The sequence below is a fragment of the Aptenodytes patagonicus genome, chromosome 4 (assembly GCF_965638725.1).
Source record: "Aptenodytes patagonicus chromosome 4, bAptPat1.pri.cur, whole genome shotgun sequence".
Taxonomy (NCBI): domain Eukaryota; kingdom Metazoa; phylum Chordata; class Aves; order Sphenisciformes; family Spheniscidae; genus Aptenodytes; species Aptenodytes patagonicus.
Genome location: NC_134952.1, coordinates 43960086 through 43980666, shown reverse-complemented (window position 1 = coordinate 43980666; position 20581 = coordinate 43960086). Strand labels below are relative to the sequence as shown.

At 37.3% G+C, this 20581-nt stretch overlaps 1 protein-coding gene across 2 annotated transcripts in view; it reads right to left on the bottom strand.

The window, feature by feature from the left end:
• Window positions 1-5725: 5725 nt before the first annotated feature.
• Window positions 5726-20581, bottom strand: part of SH3RF1 (SH3 domain containing ring finger 1) — a 93958-nt gene continuing 79102 nt past the window's right edge. For both annotated transcript variants that reach the window (XM_076336543.1, XM_076336544.1), the window contains 3 exons: window positions 17285-17643; window positions 14861-15195; window positions 5726-8302 (listed from right to left, as the gene is read on the bottom strand). In XM_076336543.1, the coding sequence (XP_076192658.1) occupies window positions 8134-8302; window positions 14861-15195; window positions 17285-17643 (863 nt within the window). In that variant the 3' untranslated portion in view covers window positions 5726-8133. The remainder of the gene's footprint in view (window positions 8303-14860; window positions 15196-17284; window positions 17644-20581) is intronic.

Here is a 20581-nt window from a genome sequence, read left to right as displayed (position 1 = left end):
CTTTAAGAAAAAAGATCAACCAGAAGTTGACCAGAATCTAGTATTTGCCCTTGAAAAAAATACTATTTCGTTAAAAAATGTTGCTTTTGTCAGGATTGTGAAAGAGAAATCACGCAGACAGATACATGCAGACAGATCTTCAGACACACACAAACAACTAGAAAGAGTTCCAGCCTCTGCTAGCATTGTCTGATGATGAAGTCCAAAAAGTTCAAAGTACAGGTTTGCTAATTTTTCTCCAAACTAGCTCTTGTACTTGACAGAAGATACTTCTTGTACTGGTGGGTTTAGCCATTACTCAATAAAAACAGGGCTGTGGGCTAATTAAATAACAGCTGCGTGAGTATGCTCTATTACTGTCAGCTATGAGAATGTGATACTTCACAGTCAAAACCAAACCTGTTACACAGATCGGCAAGAGTACTAAGAGAGCAGATGGAAAAATTCCCACATCGTCTCGTTCATCAGCAACAGGCTTACACAGAATCCACACAACAAAGGTTTGCCAACATAAATATATTACAGTGCAAAGACAGATGCATCCTACTGATTGATCTTTTTCCACCAGCATGACCTCTGAAGAGATGCAACTGTTCTGGGAGCAGCCAGCCTTCACAGCTTGGTTTAGCTGTCTGAGGCTGTTGTGCAGCTCCGACAGCAGTTTCTGCATCAGCCTAGACTATGCCTGCACTTGGGGGCACTGGCAACTTAGCTATCACTGCAGAGGCCCCACAGACATGTAACTAGCTAAGTTCTGTTGTGGTTCTCATCTCCTAGACATCCAAACACTTGGTCACATCCAGTAACAAACCTCACCAACCTAATGTGGGAGAGGAGCATTAGCATCATTTACTAAGGGATAGCTTAGTGTCAAAAAAAGAAATAGCTGTGGTTGGACCAGACAATGTTTCACTGATCTCTTTAATTACAGGGCAGTTCCTCCTCCCACCCGTTCCCCACTGGCACATTCACTGCTGACATGTCAGTCTTTACTAAGAGAACTGCAGCAACTTTCCCAGACTCAAAAACTGATGTTCAAGCCTGGCTGATCCTGTGCTGTGAACAGTTGAGAAATGTTACCCACAGAATTTTATATTTTAGTGTTTAATTTGTCTCGGATCATCTAAGTGTTCACTAACACTGCCAAATCAGAGAAACCAAATTACAAGAGCACTGTTGTGTTTTGCAATTACGGCCAACTTTTATCTGCATTTGACACCAGGTTAACGTGGATTCCCTTATCAAGGAGTATTCTAGGTAAGAAAAAGAACAAATGAGAAATATTGTCTGCTACAGCGCAGCAGACCTCCAAATAGCACTATGGTTGTGGCATGCACAACTGGACCACTGAAAGTTGGTCCTAAACCAGTCTCTGGTTCTTCAGACAGAATTCAAAGGTCATCTCATTCTTCCTCTCTTTCTCCTATTTACTGGAGACATTCTCAACAGAAACACTCCAGCTTTCTGAGAATTACGTCTAGCAGTCTGTGGCAGAAATCACCAATTCAGTATTAAGAAGTATGAATTAGGTGCAAGAAGTCAAGAACACTGAATGCCTAGGCAGGATGAGTACCCATTTTGTTAAGAGTTTTAAAACATTTATCTCTTTGCGTGTGTTCTTATCCTCCATGAAAAGGTTGATCTTTACAAAGCACAGTATTATTTTATTTTAAAAAGTTATTAAATTTCATCCTTGTAAAAAAAAGCTATATTGTGTATCAGAGATCTTAAATTATTGAATGCGAAGAATTTCAGTGATATGCAGGGGAAAATAGTTACTTGTGTGCTATAAACTTAGAAATTGGACAGAGGCATAGAGTAAACCTTTGATAAGAAGCAAAAAAATAAGCAGATTTTCCTGATCTGCATGTATTCAAAAGACACACTGAGATTGCCTACCAAAGAGGAGCGGAGAAAAATTCTTTGAACTGTAAACTTTTTAGAGCTAGCATTCTTCAGCTTATTGAGAAGTTCAACCAGCTGAAATAAGAAATTTGACCTAGGGCACGTCCCTTGTTGTGGAGAACAAAGTCAATGACCACTTTAAAGTCATTCTGCTGCTGACTCATCTTCTCTTCCCAAGCATCCACAGATATACCATGAGAAAACACAGCAGCAACTAACCACAAAAGATTTTGGGGCTAGCAGCTGTTAGCAAACCAAACCCTACTCTGCAATTGTGGATCTGAAAATGTATAGGTTTGATTGAAAAGTGAACAAGCCTCCCGTGCTTTACAGTGCTGCTAAACGGCATCATCTTTGATCTAGTGCCTTAGCCGTACCAGTGGGACAAACATTTTTTGAGAAAAGGATAACAGCCCAAATAGCTCTGTATTTTCCAAGTATGAAAATCATCCAGCTCAGTTTCTTTCAGACATATTCATTCCTCTAGGGCAGATGAGGTATTTTCTTTCACTATTTAACAGCAGGGGGCATATTCAGTGTATGCCAGCAAATTTTAATGAAATCAATGAAGCAGCACTGATTTGCAGTAATTGAGAGTACAACCATGTGTTCTAATGCCAAAGAATCTGGATATTTTAAAGGCTTGTATTGCCTTCCTTTCTGGGAAGGGGGGTGTGGGGGGGAAATCAAAGTCCATTTGTTTTGTGGAATGGGCTTCCATCTAAGATAGCAGGGACAAGAAAACACCTGTACAGATATTTAAAAATCCTGACATCTTTCTTTCTGCCTTTGTAATTAAAGTGTATTTTTTCTTGCTGTGCTAGCCAAATTTCCACTCTCTACACTCCTGTACAGGCTGTTCCCACCACTCTGAAATTAGAATGTAGCTAGTGTTTGGACACATCTTGTGAATTGATTTTGATCTAAATGATTACTAGATGCAAACATCAGAAGGCCTTTGGGTTCTGCATGCCACGTAAACAGAACCATAATATAGGCACTAGAGTTGGCTGCAGAGTGCAGCTGCGTGCCATTCATTTACATGTGCTAAGAGGAATTTTTACAAGCTAGTTATAACTGTGAATAATTTAAATCTGGGGCTAACATTACTGTGTTTAAATTGTCTTTAGTCCACTGAGTGGGAACTGAGCAGACGTCTACTAATATTATATTCAATGTAACTGCTATGATTTGATAGGCATGCATGAAATGCTCATTATGGGACATTCTGAATGGCTTTTGCACACTGAGGATTGGATATAGAAAATCCATTTTTGTTTTGTTCCTTTTATCAGGCTGATTCTGATCAAAGTGCTCTTCAGCTGTTAGAATGGATCAGCTAAGTCTCTCACCCACAGAAATCAGTCTCTAGGAGACTTCTCTAGGGGAAGGGTTTAGATGTTCCAGCTGTTGATTGTATTTGGAGGCAGGTCTAATCCATGAGAATCTATTTGCAAATTCACAAAAACCAGTCAGCCTTTACTTTCAAAACAAGTTTTACATGACATACCTCGCAAGAACAGGCATCGTCAGTTTGGCAAATGAGGAAACTGAGGCTCAAAAAGGTGAGACCTCAGGTTTTCAAGAGCAGCTGCTAACTTTAAGGCTCTCAACAAGTTTGTCTCCTAGAAAGTAAGAGCAATTTGGATAATGCTGTGGAATGAGAATGCATTGCATCCATACCATTTCCCAAGAAAGCCCTCTAATATTAGTGTTACTGCATGGACTACATAGAAAGCGGACACTATCCCTGCTTATTAATGCAAACCTGCAACTCCTGTTGTGTTTTTTATTTAACTCGGTACTCAGTGTGAGATATATATATTCTCAAAGCCCACCCATCGTATCAAGCCTTTCAGGTAATTCATGAATACAGATACCTAGTTTTGGATTTCAGATGTGTTTTGACATGAGAACAACGATGCAGCTCGGGCCTACTGCAACAGCAGTTGTTCTACACACGAGCAAACAAATACAAGCTTAAGAGACTAGGTAAATGCTGAGGGCTGCATTTTCAGCCCTAGACATTCAAGTTCCTCTTAGGTCCTTTCACAGAGCTGGACTCTAGTAACTGAGGTAAGATCACAAATAAATTAGGTAAGATTCAGGTCCCATATACAGGTCTTCCAAATCCTTTTCTCTCTCCCATTCTTTCCCCACATTTAATGTCCATGTCCTCACCATCCACCATCACCATTCTCAGTTCTTTTATTTCTATATACAAATATTTCAAGTACGCCAGCTTATGAATGATTAAGTCATTCAAAAGAATTATGACACTGGTTTTGCTCAAGTCAAACTTCAAATCTGCTGTAAGATTTACCATTAACCATTTATCAAAGTGCAGGGAAAGAGCACCTGAGAGTGATTTGAGAAGTATACATATTGCAGATTTGTGATAAGCATCCAAAGGTGATGGGTGCATTGGCACGTCCTACAGAAACCAGTGGCATCGTTATTTATTGTGCAAATATATAAAAGACTATACTGTACGAGTTTTAGTAATGCCAGACACAAATCTTTTTAACTAGACAAGTGCATTCTTGTGTTTCATTACAGTCAATATACACCTTTAAACACATTTGCTTAAAGCTACTGGAAAGAACAAGCCAGTTAAAACATTTTGCCAGCCCTGTGAAAAAAGCCAGCATGCTCACAAGCCATGTCTTTAAGCCTATGCAAAACTATCATAATTGTCATTACTGCTATATGGCAGAGGTAATGAAGTGAAGGCGAACAGGATTTCAGGCACCTTTGGCAAGCCAAATATTAAACACATATTAGAATTATTCAATAATTACAGTCTCAGAAAAAACCCAACCCAAAGAAATAGTCTTACTTCTACTGCACAGCCATGATGTTTGTGTGTACTTTTCTCCTAAGGATGCACTGATGCCAGATCACAATTCTGAAAAACAAATAAAGCTGGTTTTCTATATTCTCTATTCTGCATTTCTACAAATCATGTTACCCCCCCAATTAAGGAAAGTTAGACTAGATGCTCCTTCTTTACTGAGAGGACTTAATGCTGCGGCACTCACTGCTAGCAGAATCTAGGTCCTGGTCAGTCTTTAACAAGGAGTCTATCGCAGTAGCTGAAAACATTTACAGAGTCAAAATATTTTTGCAAAAACTTTTAGGATTAACTTTCTACCATTTTCCCAGCAGCCACATGTATATATAGTAGACACGCAATTGCGTTCAAATCAAAAAGATCTCCTAGTTAGGCAGTTACTGTCTGACTGCTGTGCACAGCAAACTTCTTCAGGGCAAACGAGTCTCTTACCACCAAACGCTTCTGTCCTCGGTGAAAGTTCAGGTAGATGCTTCACCCTCAGGGCTGGGGACTCTCTCTCAATATGCACACAGCAGATCCACTACACTAAACACTTCCTCCTCTAGGGAAAGTACTTTATAACTATTATGCACCGATAGGCTGTTGACAAGACCGAACTAGTCAGTCATGATCAGACTGAGATGGAAGTTACCTACTTCTTCTGAAGTTACTTGCAGAAATAAGGAGATGGAAAAGATCAGCCAGATCCTCAGTTCTCTCTACAATTTTTGCATTATATCCATCATTCCAAACTTCTAACATTATGGAATCTGAAGACTTTTTCTCTATGAGCAGAAATATCCTGCTATGAATTCTGAAATTAAGTTCTAGTAAGTTTATTGTCAAATTCTTTACAAGTAATTTATGTTTAATGTTTGCATACACATTTTGTTTTAGCTCTTTGCTAAGAAAATATTTATTAGGCTTGGAAGTTTAACATAGTAAATCAAACACTTAACATTCACTGGACTTCAAACATAGATATAAAATACCTTACAAAATTTTTAATGGAATTACACAAAGCAAATGCACAGGGTTTGTCTGTTTCTACACTGAATTAATCCCAAGCCAAAACCAAAAAATAACCCCTAAAAGATCACAAAAAAGGCATGATAGACGGCATTTTTGTCATTGTTGCACTGCTATGTAATAAGCCCTTTTTACAAACATTTACTTAATGTTAAAAAAAAAATCAATTAAAAATGTATTCCATCTAACAGAACTATTGGATTAACAGCTGATTTTTAACTGACTTTACACCACAAAATTCTATTAATAGAGGTACCTTAGTCACTTAGTTTAAAATATGGAGAGTAGAGATAGAAAAAAATTAACCTTTAGTAGTCTTTAATATAAAATGCACTAAGTTTTCCAAAATAAGAATATTATGACACACTAGTGCCAATTTATGCTGACAAAAGCTGAAATCAGCTTCTTTCTAACTAAAATTCATTTCACAAAACCTTTATATATTACATGAATATTCAAGTAAACTATTTAAAAATATTTAAACACACAAAAACTGAATTATACAGTGTTTCAGAGAAATGGTTAATTTGGGAATGCTGTAATGTCCAACTATATATATAGATTTTTTTTTTCTTACTTTTAAGACCATCATGATACTACCTGATATTGCAAGAAATCCTTGTCATTAACATTTGATATTTTTCAATGTATAACTTAAAAAAAAAATTATAAGGATTTAACACATCACTGTGTACTTTTTCATCACTGTTTCCGTGTACGGTGCGACACTGAATCACACTACTGGCTTCCCTTTGTAAAGTGCTGAGTAACAGCCAAATTACATCAGATTTAACTGGAGATGACGGTGCTCAGTGTCTTGCAAAAAATCACCATTAAACTGCTAGAATCAAACAATAAAATTAAAAAAAAAAGTTCAGCTGAGTAGCGTGTGTGTTCACCAGTGTCAAATCTCCAACAAAACCCTGAAAGACTAACAACACTTTTCTTGCAGGCTGTATTCTTTATATCCATCAGCTGCAAGGACATTAAAATATTTTATTAATGATTCAAACACTGGACACCACCTCTGGTTGAAGGTGAGTTGCTCACTAGTTTTGGTCAAGTGGCTTTTGGGAAACTTTCAGAGCAAAATAACCCAATAACAGGAAATTGGAATGGAAAATGCCAACCATGCACCGTTATATTACTGCAAGAATTGAGTAACACATGCAAGACAAAGAAAAGGTCAGAACATACCAAAGTAGCAATGGTTAAGAAGTTAGTAAAATTTTCACAGTGTTTCATACAGCCTTTTACTTTAACACAAGTGCATCACTTACCACCACTATTGCTCAGACATTTTAAAACATCTTTTGGCCATGCAGATCAGTTTGAGAAGAAAACATAGCAAATTACACTTCTTAGGCATTTTTAGACATTAAGTACAACTTATAATTTTATTTTTAGATTCAGTCTTATCAAACAGATGTTTTCAAGATATAATCATTCTAAGTGTTGGGCTTTAACATTCCTTCCAATTTTGTTGGATCCTGAGCGCTAAATGCCCAAAGAGCTGGCCAAATATACAAAGCTAAGCTTTGTTCAAATAGCCAAGTTATTACATAAACAGAAGGTATAGGGAATTTCTTCTTGGCACTCCTAAATTTCTTCCTAACCTTGAGATGATCCTAACCTTGAGATGGTTGAATTTTATTCAGTTGTTCACATACATCTTTGCCTCCTGGAAACATTACTCTACTTGGGTGATTTATGAAGAAGTAGAACTAGACTCAAGAACACCACTGACTTTTTTTTTTTTCTCTGTCCAAAGAACAAAATATACATTTTTTCCCCACTTGGCAAATTCTATTTGACGCCACATCACCACCACTCAACATTAACTCATAAAACAGAGACTGACTCCACTGTCAGACACAGCAGGGGAAAAATGTCCAGAGGATAAATGGGAGGCTCTATATCAGATATAATTGCTTGCTCATAAGGAGAGAATCCAGCTTCCCCTTAGTTATTCTTTCATAAATTAATAATTTGTTAAAATCATAGTCACAAGAATTTTAGCTATTACACAAAATTCAAGTTTAAAAAAACAAGAATAAATTAGTTACAGCCTTGTAAACAATTGTTCATTTATGTAACATACTTGGGGAAAAAAAGTTCCTCTATATAATAAATCAGACAGTACAAGGCACACATCACACTTAAGAATCCAAAGTGATAAAACCAGCAGATGCCTTCATCTTCTTTGTTCGCTGGTGTAATTGTGCTATAGACACTGTAAAAATATGTAGACTTTTGTTTCCATTGCAGTCATTTGAAAATATTTCATGACTGTGCTTTTTCTGGTAAAATATTTGTGCTATTTTACAGTACAGTATGATTTGAAGCTCTTGGAATGAATCTTCTCAAATGTTCTCTACAAAGCTGCCGGGGAACAGGCCAGTTTTTCCATTTCGTTGCAGAGTGCCTTTGAACCAGCCATCCTCACGTTTTTTGTGTACAAAAACAATGTCACCTTCCTTAAGTTCAAGTTCTGCTTCACTCTGAGGAGGATAGGACACCACAACCCTGTACCTGTGTAATTAAAAAAAACCACCTTTGTTTAGGTTCTTTTTTTTTTTTTAAACCAATGCTTTTTAAAATATTCTTGTGCGTGTTAAAACTTATCAAAACAGGAAACTGCCTGGAACTGTTTGCTGAGTACGTAACAACTTAAAAGTTAAGTACGTCTTGAACAGACAATAACAATAGCAATGTAATGAATTTAAGGCAAATGTATGCATCTCCTGTCAAGTTTTTTTCACCAAGATCCCTGTAAAAATACATAAAATGGTTACATAACAGGAGAAAATTGTAGACATATTTTTGGATATAAATTTGCAGACTCTTCCAGCCAGCGTGACTCAAAAATAATCAAAGCATTCGCAGCAGTAACTGGGCATAATTTTATGACTGTATGTGTAATACGACATTATCCCAGGGAAGACTCTTAAGGAAAGGCACAGAACAAAAAGAAACAACCAACAAAACATATTAATTTGCATTGCTGTTTTAAACTATTTTCATTTATCTTAGAAGCTTTTCAGGATAGAATGCATGCCATCCTATTTGGACACAGTTGCACAACTTGTGCACTACTGTATTAAAAATAAACATTTTTAGAAGTGGTCAACTCAATAATTTTCTTAAGCACCTGATACAAAAAAAAAAGTATTTTTTCAGTTTTTCACAGTAAAATCACTTTTCAAATATGAGCACATTAAAAATAGGCTACAGCCTTCTATCTCTATTTTTAAACATGCATAACACCACTCAATCTCTTCTACCATAGTTTGAGTTCACATCAACCTAAAATTCGTTACAGCTCTGTAGACAATTGTGTCAACTTCTTGATCAAGTTTTCTGATAGATATTATAACTCAAGTTTCTAGTTACACAACTAGTAATGTCTGCATGTTAAAATCAAATAGAATCCATGTCTGACTGTAGAATTCAAAAGCTTCTAAGCTTAAGAGCCTTAAATGCAGTGCTAGGAGATCTGTTGGACAAAATCTAATTTCCAGTTAATCAGGACACTTTGCACTCATGAAGATTATATATTACTTAATAGGTTAAGAAAATTATTATCTTAATAATCTTAAGACAATTTACTACCTTAATAGATTAAGATAACATATTAACAGCCTGATGAAAACACAAAATAACAGGGTACTTCTAGTAAAGGATGGAATACCGACTGTAGCTCAATACACACATAATAATACAAGTTAATTCTGTAATACTGAAATGGAGAAAGAAACTATATTATAGTAGTACGTTTTGCTTAAGACATGTAAACCAAAAATGAAGTCTGTCCATATAGTTAGAAGTATTCAGAAAAGAGTAGCGGCACTGTGTAAATAATTAAAGTCTCTTGGGAAATCTATGTATAGCAAATTGTATTAGGACTTAATCAGTTGTCAAATGTTATTTATTAGTGACTTATAAACTATGACTTTGTTTCAGTTATGACAATCCCCAGATTTCAGAGCATTGGAATTATTAGATTCATGCTTCATAGAAGTTACCAAGCCAATTACAAGATTTATCAGCTTCAGAATGCTCCTCATCCAATCCAGTGTAGATGCCTGCACTAAGTTCTACTGTGGGCCACTTGGATTTTAATGCTAACTTAGGACATAAGAAGCAAACATTTTTAATAGACTGTAAGTTTAATTAAGACTGTAAACTATGTGAAATGAAACAATAGCCTTTACTCAGGCAGGACAAGATAGTAAAGGATAAAGAACTGCAATAAAGCTATGAAGAAATTCTTCTATTGTAATAAACAGGTTGCTTTCAGGCTGAAAATTAACAAGCACACTACCTAACACACACATAGCACTAGTTTTATCCAAAAGAAAGCCCTTAACAAATGGGTTTCAGGAGAGAATACCTACCTTTCTTACCTTGCATTCTGTCAAATGCTGGTCTGTAAACACTTGACTTGAAATACACTTGGTTTCAGTTTCTAATGCTGTCCATCAGTAACCTCTGCGCACTCCTGCATTGATAAGATTAGTCTGTTCTTTCCCTAGCTTCTGCTTCTGAGTGTTAAAACCAACAGCTTTGCAGAAACCCATCTTCTCTTTGCCCTCCCTAAAGGATCACCAGCTTGCACAGAAATACTGTTCTCCTGAGCTCTCCTGAGCTTTCCATACAGTTTTGAACTTCCTCAACCCTGCAGTAATTTAGTACTTCTTGTTAACTTTTAGCTTCCTGACTACTTTGCACAACACTCCTGGTGTTAAAATGCTATTTTACTATCTTTTTCAATGTTTAAGGAGAAGAAACCCATCAGGCTTTGCACCTTTAAATCACATCTCCTCCTTCTTTTGTTACAATAAGCCATCAAATTTTATGCCACATTTTACAAATTCTATTTGCCCAAATAGAGGTGATCGGATCCAGACTCATCACACATTCACACAGCTGTCTATTCGGATCACCTTCGCTCAGCTATGGAACAAAAACTATTTTTCCATTACGTATTTCATCATCTACAACATACTGCCAAAACTACCAATTTCATGCAGAGTAAAAAGCTTATACTTCAGCTCAAAAGTTGATTGCCAGGTCCCTGGAGAAAAACAATCACATTTACTAAGCGTGACCTATGTTTTGGAAAAACATGTTCATTCCCACATGTTTGAATCTTCCAAAACACTTCCTTGTTTATCTCCCTATTCGGTATTTGCAAATGTTTTCAATGTCTGAAGGTCAAATTTGCAGATCTTTTGTGGTCACCTAATCTACAGTATTTTACATGCACCTAAGCTGCACAGTATGTGTTTTCATCTTTCTATTTTCTTTGGCTTATGGTATTTTTCATTAATTTTCAAAATATTATCCTAACTCTTTTTAATCAGTTAGTGACAAAATATTAATATTATAAAAATAAAAGTACTTTAGCTTCCCAGAAGCAGCCATTATATTTGCCATCAGTTCTTTACTGATATTCCTAATGTGTCTGACTGTATCCCACAGTGCTCTTGCACTTTGTGAATTTTTTTTTTTTTTAGGAGGGGGGTGGTGGCGGCGGTGATCTGTCTTCACATTTCTCCATTCTACATTTCATTTTTAATATTGGCATTCTCACACTTTTCAGTAGCATGAAAAAGATCATATCTTTCATGTATTTCTCCCTTTCTTCATTGCTTCTGTTTCATTAGACACAAAATACTTCCCAGCTATTTGTAGTTGATTTTTGGACAATTATCTGTGGTTTTCCTGATCACCAAGTGGATAAAAATATTTTCTTATATGTAGAAAATTTTAGCTGAGGAAAACACAGAAAGTTGGAATTACTATTATCACACAAGTTAAATTCATACTTATTATTCATGGTTTTGCTTTAGTTTCTTTTTCTTACATTTTGAATTTTTACTTTTCAGCTCACCTATGCCCTGCTGTTGTGCAGCTCTCCTGTCTGCTGAGTAGGTGCCTTGACTCCTACAGATAATCAACGCCCATCTAGGGCAGACTGATTCTCAGCATTTAATTAAACAGCATTAAATGCTGGCAGATGCGATAAAACCTGCTGCCCTCTAAAGCCACTGGCCTGCTCACTGGCAGGAGATGTTACACCAGTCATTTTGTGGTGGATAAAATAACGTAGGGTCACTTTAATCACAGAACAAAACTACTGCTGTCCTTCACTGTAACTGGATGAAGGATTAATATTATAGTTTAGGATATGCAGTGATGTGTATTGAGGTTCAACTTCAGGTCTTTAACACCATTGTGGGGTGCTGGGTACATTTACTGTAAAACTTAAGGCTATTTAACCAATGTTTCCCTCTAAAAGAGAAAGCTCATGAAAAAAGCTTGAAATAGTCTTTTACCTCTTGACGTGGAAAAAACTAAACCCCTCAGATAACCAAATTACTCTGTTTTCATAGCATAATATGGCTCCCTCTAGGAATTGCAGGGAGTTGGGTCTCTTTTTAATGAAAAGATAGTGATCCTTGGCCCTGTCAGTGCTGCATCAATCAAGAAATCACAGCACCCCAAGACAAATTGTGTCTTGGCTGGAGAATCAGAAGAAATTACCAAACACCACTGAAAAGTCTCAGGTGACAGGAATTCTCCAAACTGCTCCAAACTGGAAGCAAGGCTTGGCTGAAATTTCTGTTTAACTTCTCTGTTCCTTCTGTACAAGGAACATATGAAGGACCATGGACCACAGTGAACAACCAGCCTAGTTCACAGGAGAACAGTGAATACAGGAATGGAACTAAATTACTGGCTTGCTACAGAGAAGACCTGCAATAGTAAGATGGAAGGGAATGTCGTCATCTTCCCTTCCTTTAGAGAAATGGTCACCAGTATTAAGTATACATCTGCAAATCCATGCCACAAAGAGCTTGTTTGCTATCAAACAAATCAAATGTCCATCCATTTATTCTCTATCATTGGAAACAAGTTCACAATTTTTACTTCCAATTTTCTGTAGAACATACAGGAAAGAGGTACTCTAAGACAACTTGCAATTCTAGTGAATGGAGAAACAGCGAGATTAGAATAAGAATTTGCTATTGCATCTTAAAGGAAGCAAGGACTTCAGGGAAAACTCTGTATCCAAACCAGGAACATTTTCAAGTGCTTTCCAGGGTTGAGCCAGCTACTTTTGCTCCTAATTCACACAGAATAATCAGCAGAACCTGACTCCTAAATCCTCTAGTCACCTTTGAAAATAAAACTTGAACACTAATAATTATACTGCAAAGCCAGAGTCAGAACAGAAAGAGTACTGTTTCTTTTTCCAAACAGATCGTAGCCTGTGATTGGAAATGTGATACCTAAGGGCAGAATAATTTTAGCAGATTTCTCTGTTCTTCAGCTTTTTGTTAAGCTTATCCTCGTATTTTCCTCCTCAACCCCAAATTTTCACTGAAGATACTATTGCATCGTAAGTATGTTTCTTACCCACCCCTTCTTACAGAGTAATGAAGATTAATTGATGCTTATAAATTACTTTGAAGATATTAATGTACCACAATGTAAGTGGTAAGTATTATTAAGCAGCATATTTTAAGCAATTCAGCCTTAAGAGATGGAAACACGACAGGAGCACATCAGCAGAAAAAGCACTAACCCTGCCCTGAAAAGGACAAAGAGAACCCAGATGAAATTCTATTTAAATACACTGACCAAAATATAACAATTCTGCATGAATACCACAGAGAATGATCTTGTGGTAGCACCTCTCTGGTAGCAATTACTTAAATAACAGTAAGGATACAGAGATACGTTAAAAAGAAGGTTTGAGTGCATGTTATTACTAGATCAATAAAAATATACAGCATCATTTTCTTTAAAGTCGTTCTGAGAAAAAAAATCTCCATCACAGAAGTGAAAAAATTATTTTTTGTGAAGATGCAAATAGCTTTACACAAATATCCACTGCTCATGCCAGAAGGAATTTGATATTATTTTCACATTCAAAGCATAAAAACATATTACTGTGCCAGACTTATGCTAATGTGAAAATAAATTATGTTATTCTTAAAGAAAAGTCTTTCAGTTTTTATTTTCCATCTGTAAGTGTAAATCTACTTCAGAAATTCAGTATGAAATAGAAATTTCCTGCAAGGAAATTGCATAGAAACAGTAATAACCTTTTAAAAAATATTAAAGGTATGACAGAAGCCAAATAAAAGACGAAGTAGAAACTTACACACTGTCTGGCTCTTAATACATAGATGTAGCTTAAGATCAATGGGCCTCTCGAAATACAACAGTATGCCCACACACCATGAGTTAATAGTATCAGAACAAAGTCTACAGTCAGCATGAATCAGTTCAGTCCTAGAGCTGTTAACATTGCAACTGCACTATTTTTTTCCTGTACGCCACACAATCCTGTAGCTACTGCAAAAGAAATCCTGTGACACTCTTCATATTGCTTTTCTACCAGGAATAATAAAAAGAGACAGTAGTTAGAAAACTGCCACTTCCTTCACAGTCCGTGCAATCTACTAAGGACTTGGAAATTTGAAAATAATGGGTGGACACAAAAGACAAGTGACAGAACGTTAAAGCAACTGCCTGGCAGAGTCCAGACAACTATGTGTTTTTCAGGCTTACTTGCCAGGTCACAGAGGCTGCCCTAGAGCTTGCTATGTGGAGTGCACAGTAATGGGGCATTCAGGTAGTAAAAGTATCTTTGCAACAGTTCAAGAAATCAGGTTAAGTCTACTTATAGATAAGGATCTCATTCACCATGTATTTAGGTTGGCAGTTATGCACTGCTAATAATCTTAAAGGACTAACCTGATATTCATAAATGCAGTATTATAATGTGTTCATGTTTTGCAAAATAAGAGGCCTATTTTATCTACCTCAGTTCTCATACCAGACCTGTGATCACCATATTTGAGTGTCTATTCATTCCAAAACCTCAAAGTAACACAAAAAGTAAACATAAACATGAGTGTTGGTTGATAAGCATGTAAAGCATTGTTAAAAAAAGTAAAGTTTCATTTTGCTATAAAATCTCAGCATTTTGAAGCAGTTCTAATATACACTGCAAGTGTCAGCGAGTGGATTTTTTCTTGGTTTGCCTGAGTCTAGCTGCGTAGGGTAATTTACCTTTCACAGACAAGAGGCCTGGATTCATTCAGGACCGGACCCAGGGATGAGCAAGGCTGCCGAGGCGGTGGTGCTACTGGAATAGAGGAATCCAGGGAACTTGTTTTCCGATGCAGTGTCTCCTGTGCCAGCCCAGAGACCTCGCTGTCGGTGGGACAGGATCCAGCTTTGCTGTGACTGCCTGCTGACGGAAGCTCTGGCCCAACTGCACCTTGCAGGGCTAACTCTGCGGCTGCTTGCTCAGCCTCCAGTGTTGGTGATGCTGGAGGCGACAATCGGGGCTTGCGTTTTGTGGATGCTCCAGAAAGCAGTTTCAGCAAACCTTTTTTTTCTTTCTGTAAACCAAAAGCAGTGCCTCATTTTAGAACAAAAGTTTCCCGTGAAGAGTTGACCACTTCCTTCTGATAGATGCCATCCTGACCAGAGAGGACTCGATAAATTATGAGGAGATATTTGAAACTGTACAAATTACAAAAGATAATTATGAAAATTATAAAAGAGAAAGATAATTATTAAAATTCTAAAGAGAAAAACAGTAAGTCATTTAGACCATAAACTGGCTAAGTCCTTTCACTTAGTTAGTTAAGTTAAGGCTTTCCTTAAAAGCCAATGGCACTGGCCCAAAAGGTTGTCTAGAAAAAGGTGTGAGGAGTTACGATTCCCACAATGGGAATCTAAGAAGTAAAACATTTCATTAACATGGACGTTTCTAGGAAGGCATAAAGAGTCATTTCAAACCGAGCAGGGAGAAAAGTCTGCCCTAGAGACTGCTGTTTAGATAAGTGTCTTTTATTTATCCTCACTCAGTAAGGGAAGACCTTCAGGATTTAAAAGAAATTTGCCACAAGGGGAATGTATTGTGTTTTGCTGCTCTGCTAGAGGGGAGAATTGTAAACATTCTTTTTGCTTGTCCAGACAGGAATCCCTGAAGACTATTACCTACCCTGAAGAGAATTATTTAAGTAGCTTTTGTGTTTCTTGTCTTTTTTTTAAGGGGTGTGGCAGTGATCTTCTTACCAACCCTTTGACTGAGTGAATTTAGTGCTTATGAGAGGTGCCAGATTGTAAGCCCTGGAGACAAAAATAAGCTATTTAACCACAGAAAGAGAAAAGCATGAGCAATGTGAGATTTTTATTATAGCTTGGGATGCAGTGGAATTGGTGAACTGTGAATGAAAAATCCTCTGTCCTTCTTCCAAGTCTCCAATAACTTAAAGCTATTTCAGCAAAGAACTGCTGTCTAGCAAATGGGAAAGAAAAAGAAAAACTCAAAGAAATTAACATAGTCCAAATATGTTAGCATCTTTAACCTTAAACTATAAATAAGTTTTCTAAAAGCCCTGCCTAAGGGCATCTCGGTCTGATTTCAGTGGCCATGGCTAAAGTAATTTTAAAACAAAGTTCTAGGTACCTCCATTCAACAGTAATCAACAAAAATAATTAAAAAGTGTGTGACATTAGTGTACACTCTATGATTAAAACCTTCATAAACTTCATTAAGGAGCACATGTGGGTGAAAAGTAGTAACGTAAAGTCTAAAACATTTGAGATGTAAAGAAATTTGTCAAAAGGAGAAAAAAAATTCTAACTACACCACAATTGTAAAACAAAACCGGTTAGAAAGTTGGAGGAATGTCCCTGCCTACAATAGAACATAATCACATGGCCTGTTGGACAGTGAGAATGAGTTTAGACACAGAGGAAAATACTTCAAATAGAAGGAAAAAAAGCAGAATCACTACAGACTCTACTGATCTACGTTTAGAAAAGACAGAGTTAATGTGGGTTTTTTTCTTTGTCTAATAAACATTGCTGGTAATGTGTTTTTCATAATCTCTCAGTGTGTCTGCTTAATAAGGAAGAAAACCTGAAAGAATACTGATTTTCACTAAATATTAGGTTTATTTTATTAGACTGAACTTTTTTTGCTCCCGCAAGTTCATGTTTGGTTGGGTTTTTTTTTTGTTTGGGTTTTTTTTTTTGCATTACAGGCTTATTAGTTTACAGATACTTACTGATATTTACTGGTAACATTTGCTAACCATACAACTTTCTAAAGTATTCAGGAAACTGACTGCAGGTGAAGAAAAACAAAATACTTTACATTCCAACAGTCAATCTAATAGTTCTGAACTTTATCCATTCACCTTTTGTTTTTCCTGCTTAAGGCATGAACCTGCTACCCTATTTTAACCCTTCTCCAAGGTCTGCTCTGTATTTTATCCATCCTAAATTATTCTTGTATGGCCAAGGATAAATTTGCCCATAGCTGTAGTCACAAAATGGCTGCCTGAGTTTCAGGCTCAGTCTTAAAAACCTTACAATGCTGCTATTCAGCAAATATAAGAAAAACATAGGGATCTTTTAAAAGTTTGCATTATGAAAATGGGAGAATTCAAGGGAGTGATTTTATTCCCTACCCACCTTGCCATCCTTGTCTGCTTTATTGACAGCAGTATTTCCACCAGCTGCTAAAGCACTCTCTGGAGATGCAGGAGCTCCAGGGTGAGTGTTTACAGTTCTCCCATTAATATCTCCCTCCAAAGATGAAGCAGCAATGTTGGGAGAATTCAAAGAAGCTGCTGCACATGCCAGTGGGATGGTTGAGCGGTTCACATTCACAGCCGTGACGTAAGCAGCAGTATTTGGAAGCTGGGGCTGGAGCTGCTGGGAGGCAACAGAGTGGTGGGGAATGATCACAGCTGCAGGAACAAGGCATGTTGGACTCTGTGCTTGTATGGGTGTGACTGCTGCCGTAGGTCTTTCTTGACTGTGTGCAGCAACTAGAACAAAAGAATACAATGTGAGAGAGTTCATCTTTTCACAAGACACACAAAGTGAGGTACAGTCACTGTGTTATAGCTAATCAGTCATAAGAAGCTTCCTTCCTACCTTCATAACTTCCATTTATATTACTACAATGACATCTTACACAGCATCAAATTTATCTCACCAGAATAAAGAAGTAGCATATGCACCAGTATGGAACAGAAGAATAACAGCACTGCAACTACTGAGGAGAAATCTAAGCTGCTAAGTAAAATGCTTCACCTACAGACAGAGATGCAAAGTGAAGATTACATTTTATTTCATAAGAGCTAGCTAAATCCTGCCTGGAACTTGTTTGTTCCTTTTAATATGCTGTGTAGTTGTCAGGGCACATAAAACTAAGTAGGAAGAAACACTCCATATAGAAGCTGCTAAAAATATAATAGGATTGTTTTCCCTAAACTACTCACAAAATCCACAACAGATTTAGCGTGTCTTTCAAACAATAAGTACAGTGGCAATTACTGCTATGAGTGGTTTCTCTGAAAACGTGAGCTATTGTCTTTTGGGATGTTTAAATATAGAAGTGGATTTACTCATACCCCTGTGAAATAAAAGGAACATCTACACTGGAAGTTGGAGAATAGCACAGGGCTGAATATACTAACCTGGGCTGCAGCCTAGCTGCAAAGCACAGAGCTCTGCATGAACTAATTTATCCTTTCCAAGAAGCAACATTGCTGTTATAGTTATATGGTCAACCATACGTGCTTTTGGGTCATTTCAATAGCTTGGATATCTCTGCATCACTGGATGGTATGAAGTACAGACATCTTACCCGAATAATATGAGGCAAAAGGCAGCATCCTAGTGCTGCACAGCCTCTTTCCTTCAAATACTCTGAAACTTAGCATCTAAGGAGGGGTCATCCCTGTAGCTTGGTGCATGTACATCTCAAATGTATCAATTCACTCTGATTTTTCAGATACTAGTTAGAGTTTTGGGCTTGTTATAAGTGATATCCTAGAGTCAGGACTCCAGCACTTGCTCACTTTATTCTGCTCTCTACAAATTCCCCTGGTAATTTGGTTAAATTGCATCAACAGTATATTAGAGAAGACTGACACAATTCACAAATTTGATCCTACAATCCTATAGTATTATACCCAATTACCATCTCTAAGATAAGAAACATAAATCCTTTCTTAAAAAGAAAGCACCACTAAATGCTATGTCTGTTTTTTGATATGTAACCTCTTCCCCTGTAGCAGACCCTTTCTGAGTACCATGAACATTTCAAAAAGGAAGATAAGGAGAGTGCAGCAAAATTTTTTGTAAAAAACAGTTATTAACGCTGCCTTTTGTTCATGAGACAGTTTTCTTACACGTAGCTGCTATTCTTCAAGATATGTCTATACTTACATGCAATCAATGGAGTACAAGCATGGAATAGCTTTCTGGTTTTGTTTTCTTATTCCTGATGGAATCCGTAGGAAAAATGCTTCAAGTCACCCTATTTTCATACAGTTCATCCTTTAATGAAATAGGCAGAATATACATTTTCTTCCCAGTTCCTTTCAATCAAAGAATGCATACCCCCTCAGTGAGGGTGATGTCAAGCAATGTTGCACTAAGATCATTTGAAGAAGCATCCTTGAAGTCCTGAGCTAAACTGAAATTGAAGAACAGCCCTGCAAAATGCAGCATTGATCTGTGAAGCCTCATCAAGAGAGTAACACTCAGCAAAGGCGCTAGGGAAAGCTCAAGATGATCACGTTTCAGATGCTGACTACAAAGTTCTCTGTAACATTTGAACATAAAGCAGCCATTATTGCTTCAGTTCTCAGGCCCTTATAAGGGACAGATCTGTATTTGTGACTGAACAGTACACCTTTACACCACAACCCAATGTTAAGTTCTCTGTGAAAGAGTGCAGCCCCTTTGATTTTTCCATTTTGGACCTGAAAAGTTGGTGGGAAGTATGTTGTCATGTTTTCCAGCTGAATGGAACTGTAAGAGCTTATTCATCTTGACAGCGGTGCAGAGATGCAGGGACAGAGAGGCCTCTGGAGCCCACAGGAGCTTTCTCCTTTGTGCTGTCACTTGCAAGCTTCTAGACAGCTCAAAAGAAGGATTTAGAGTAAAAAACTCCTATGCCCGAGAGGCAGGAAAGTACAGATGCTTTGCTTAGTTTCTCTTACCAGCTGTCAATAGCACCTGGTTATTTTTATTTAAAGGTAAAGAATAAAGTTGTTACAGAAGACTATTGCATCTGTTCCAGCCTAAGATCAGACTGGAGGAAGATGCGGCCAATTAAGGAAATAAAATATCTAAACACATATGTACATATCCTACCTCCAAAAACAAACTTGGTGCTGACATCTAAACATGCATAGGGTGTTTAAGGAGATGGATAAGACTGAAGAGGGGGTGGGCTAATTCATGGATCTTGAGACTATAAGAAACAATCATCCTTAAGGGAACAACAGGTAATACCATTTGCATCTTTTGCTTTCTCTTCTGCTCTGCCAATAAGAATCTCGTGATTAAGAAAACCTTTGGTCACAGCTCTCTCAGCCAAGAGATCTTGGGCCCCAAATTCAAGGCTGAAAGAGGGAACATTGGGATAGTTTGAAATGGAGGGGGTTTTTTTTTGCTTTTCTTTTGAGGCCCTAGGAGCAACTGGAACAGATTAGGCTCCAGTTGTTTGGTATTTTCCTAGCCTGGCAAATCCACAGAGGAGTGCATGGATTTGATAAACAAAAACTCTTGAAAACACCACTATCAGTGTTTTTGGATCTGGGTTTAAATAACCAGAGGGCATGTTTCATTATGAGGTGGCCTGCCCCAGACAGTAAAGGCAGAGTTATACCTGTCAGAAATACAGAATTTTATGACATAGATGGTATGGATCTTGAAGCCAGTATAGCCTTAGTGTCTCAGAGTCAAAGC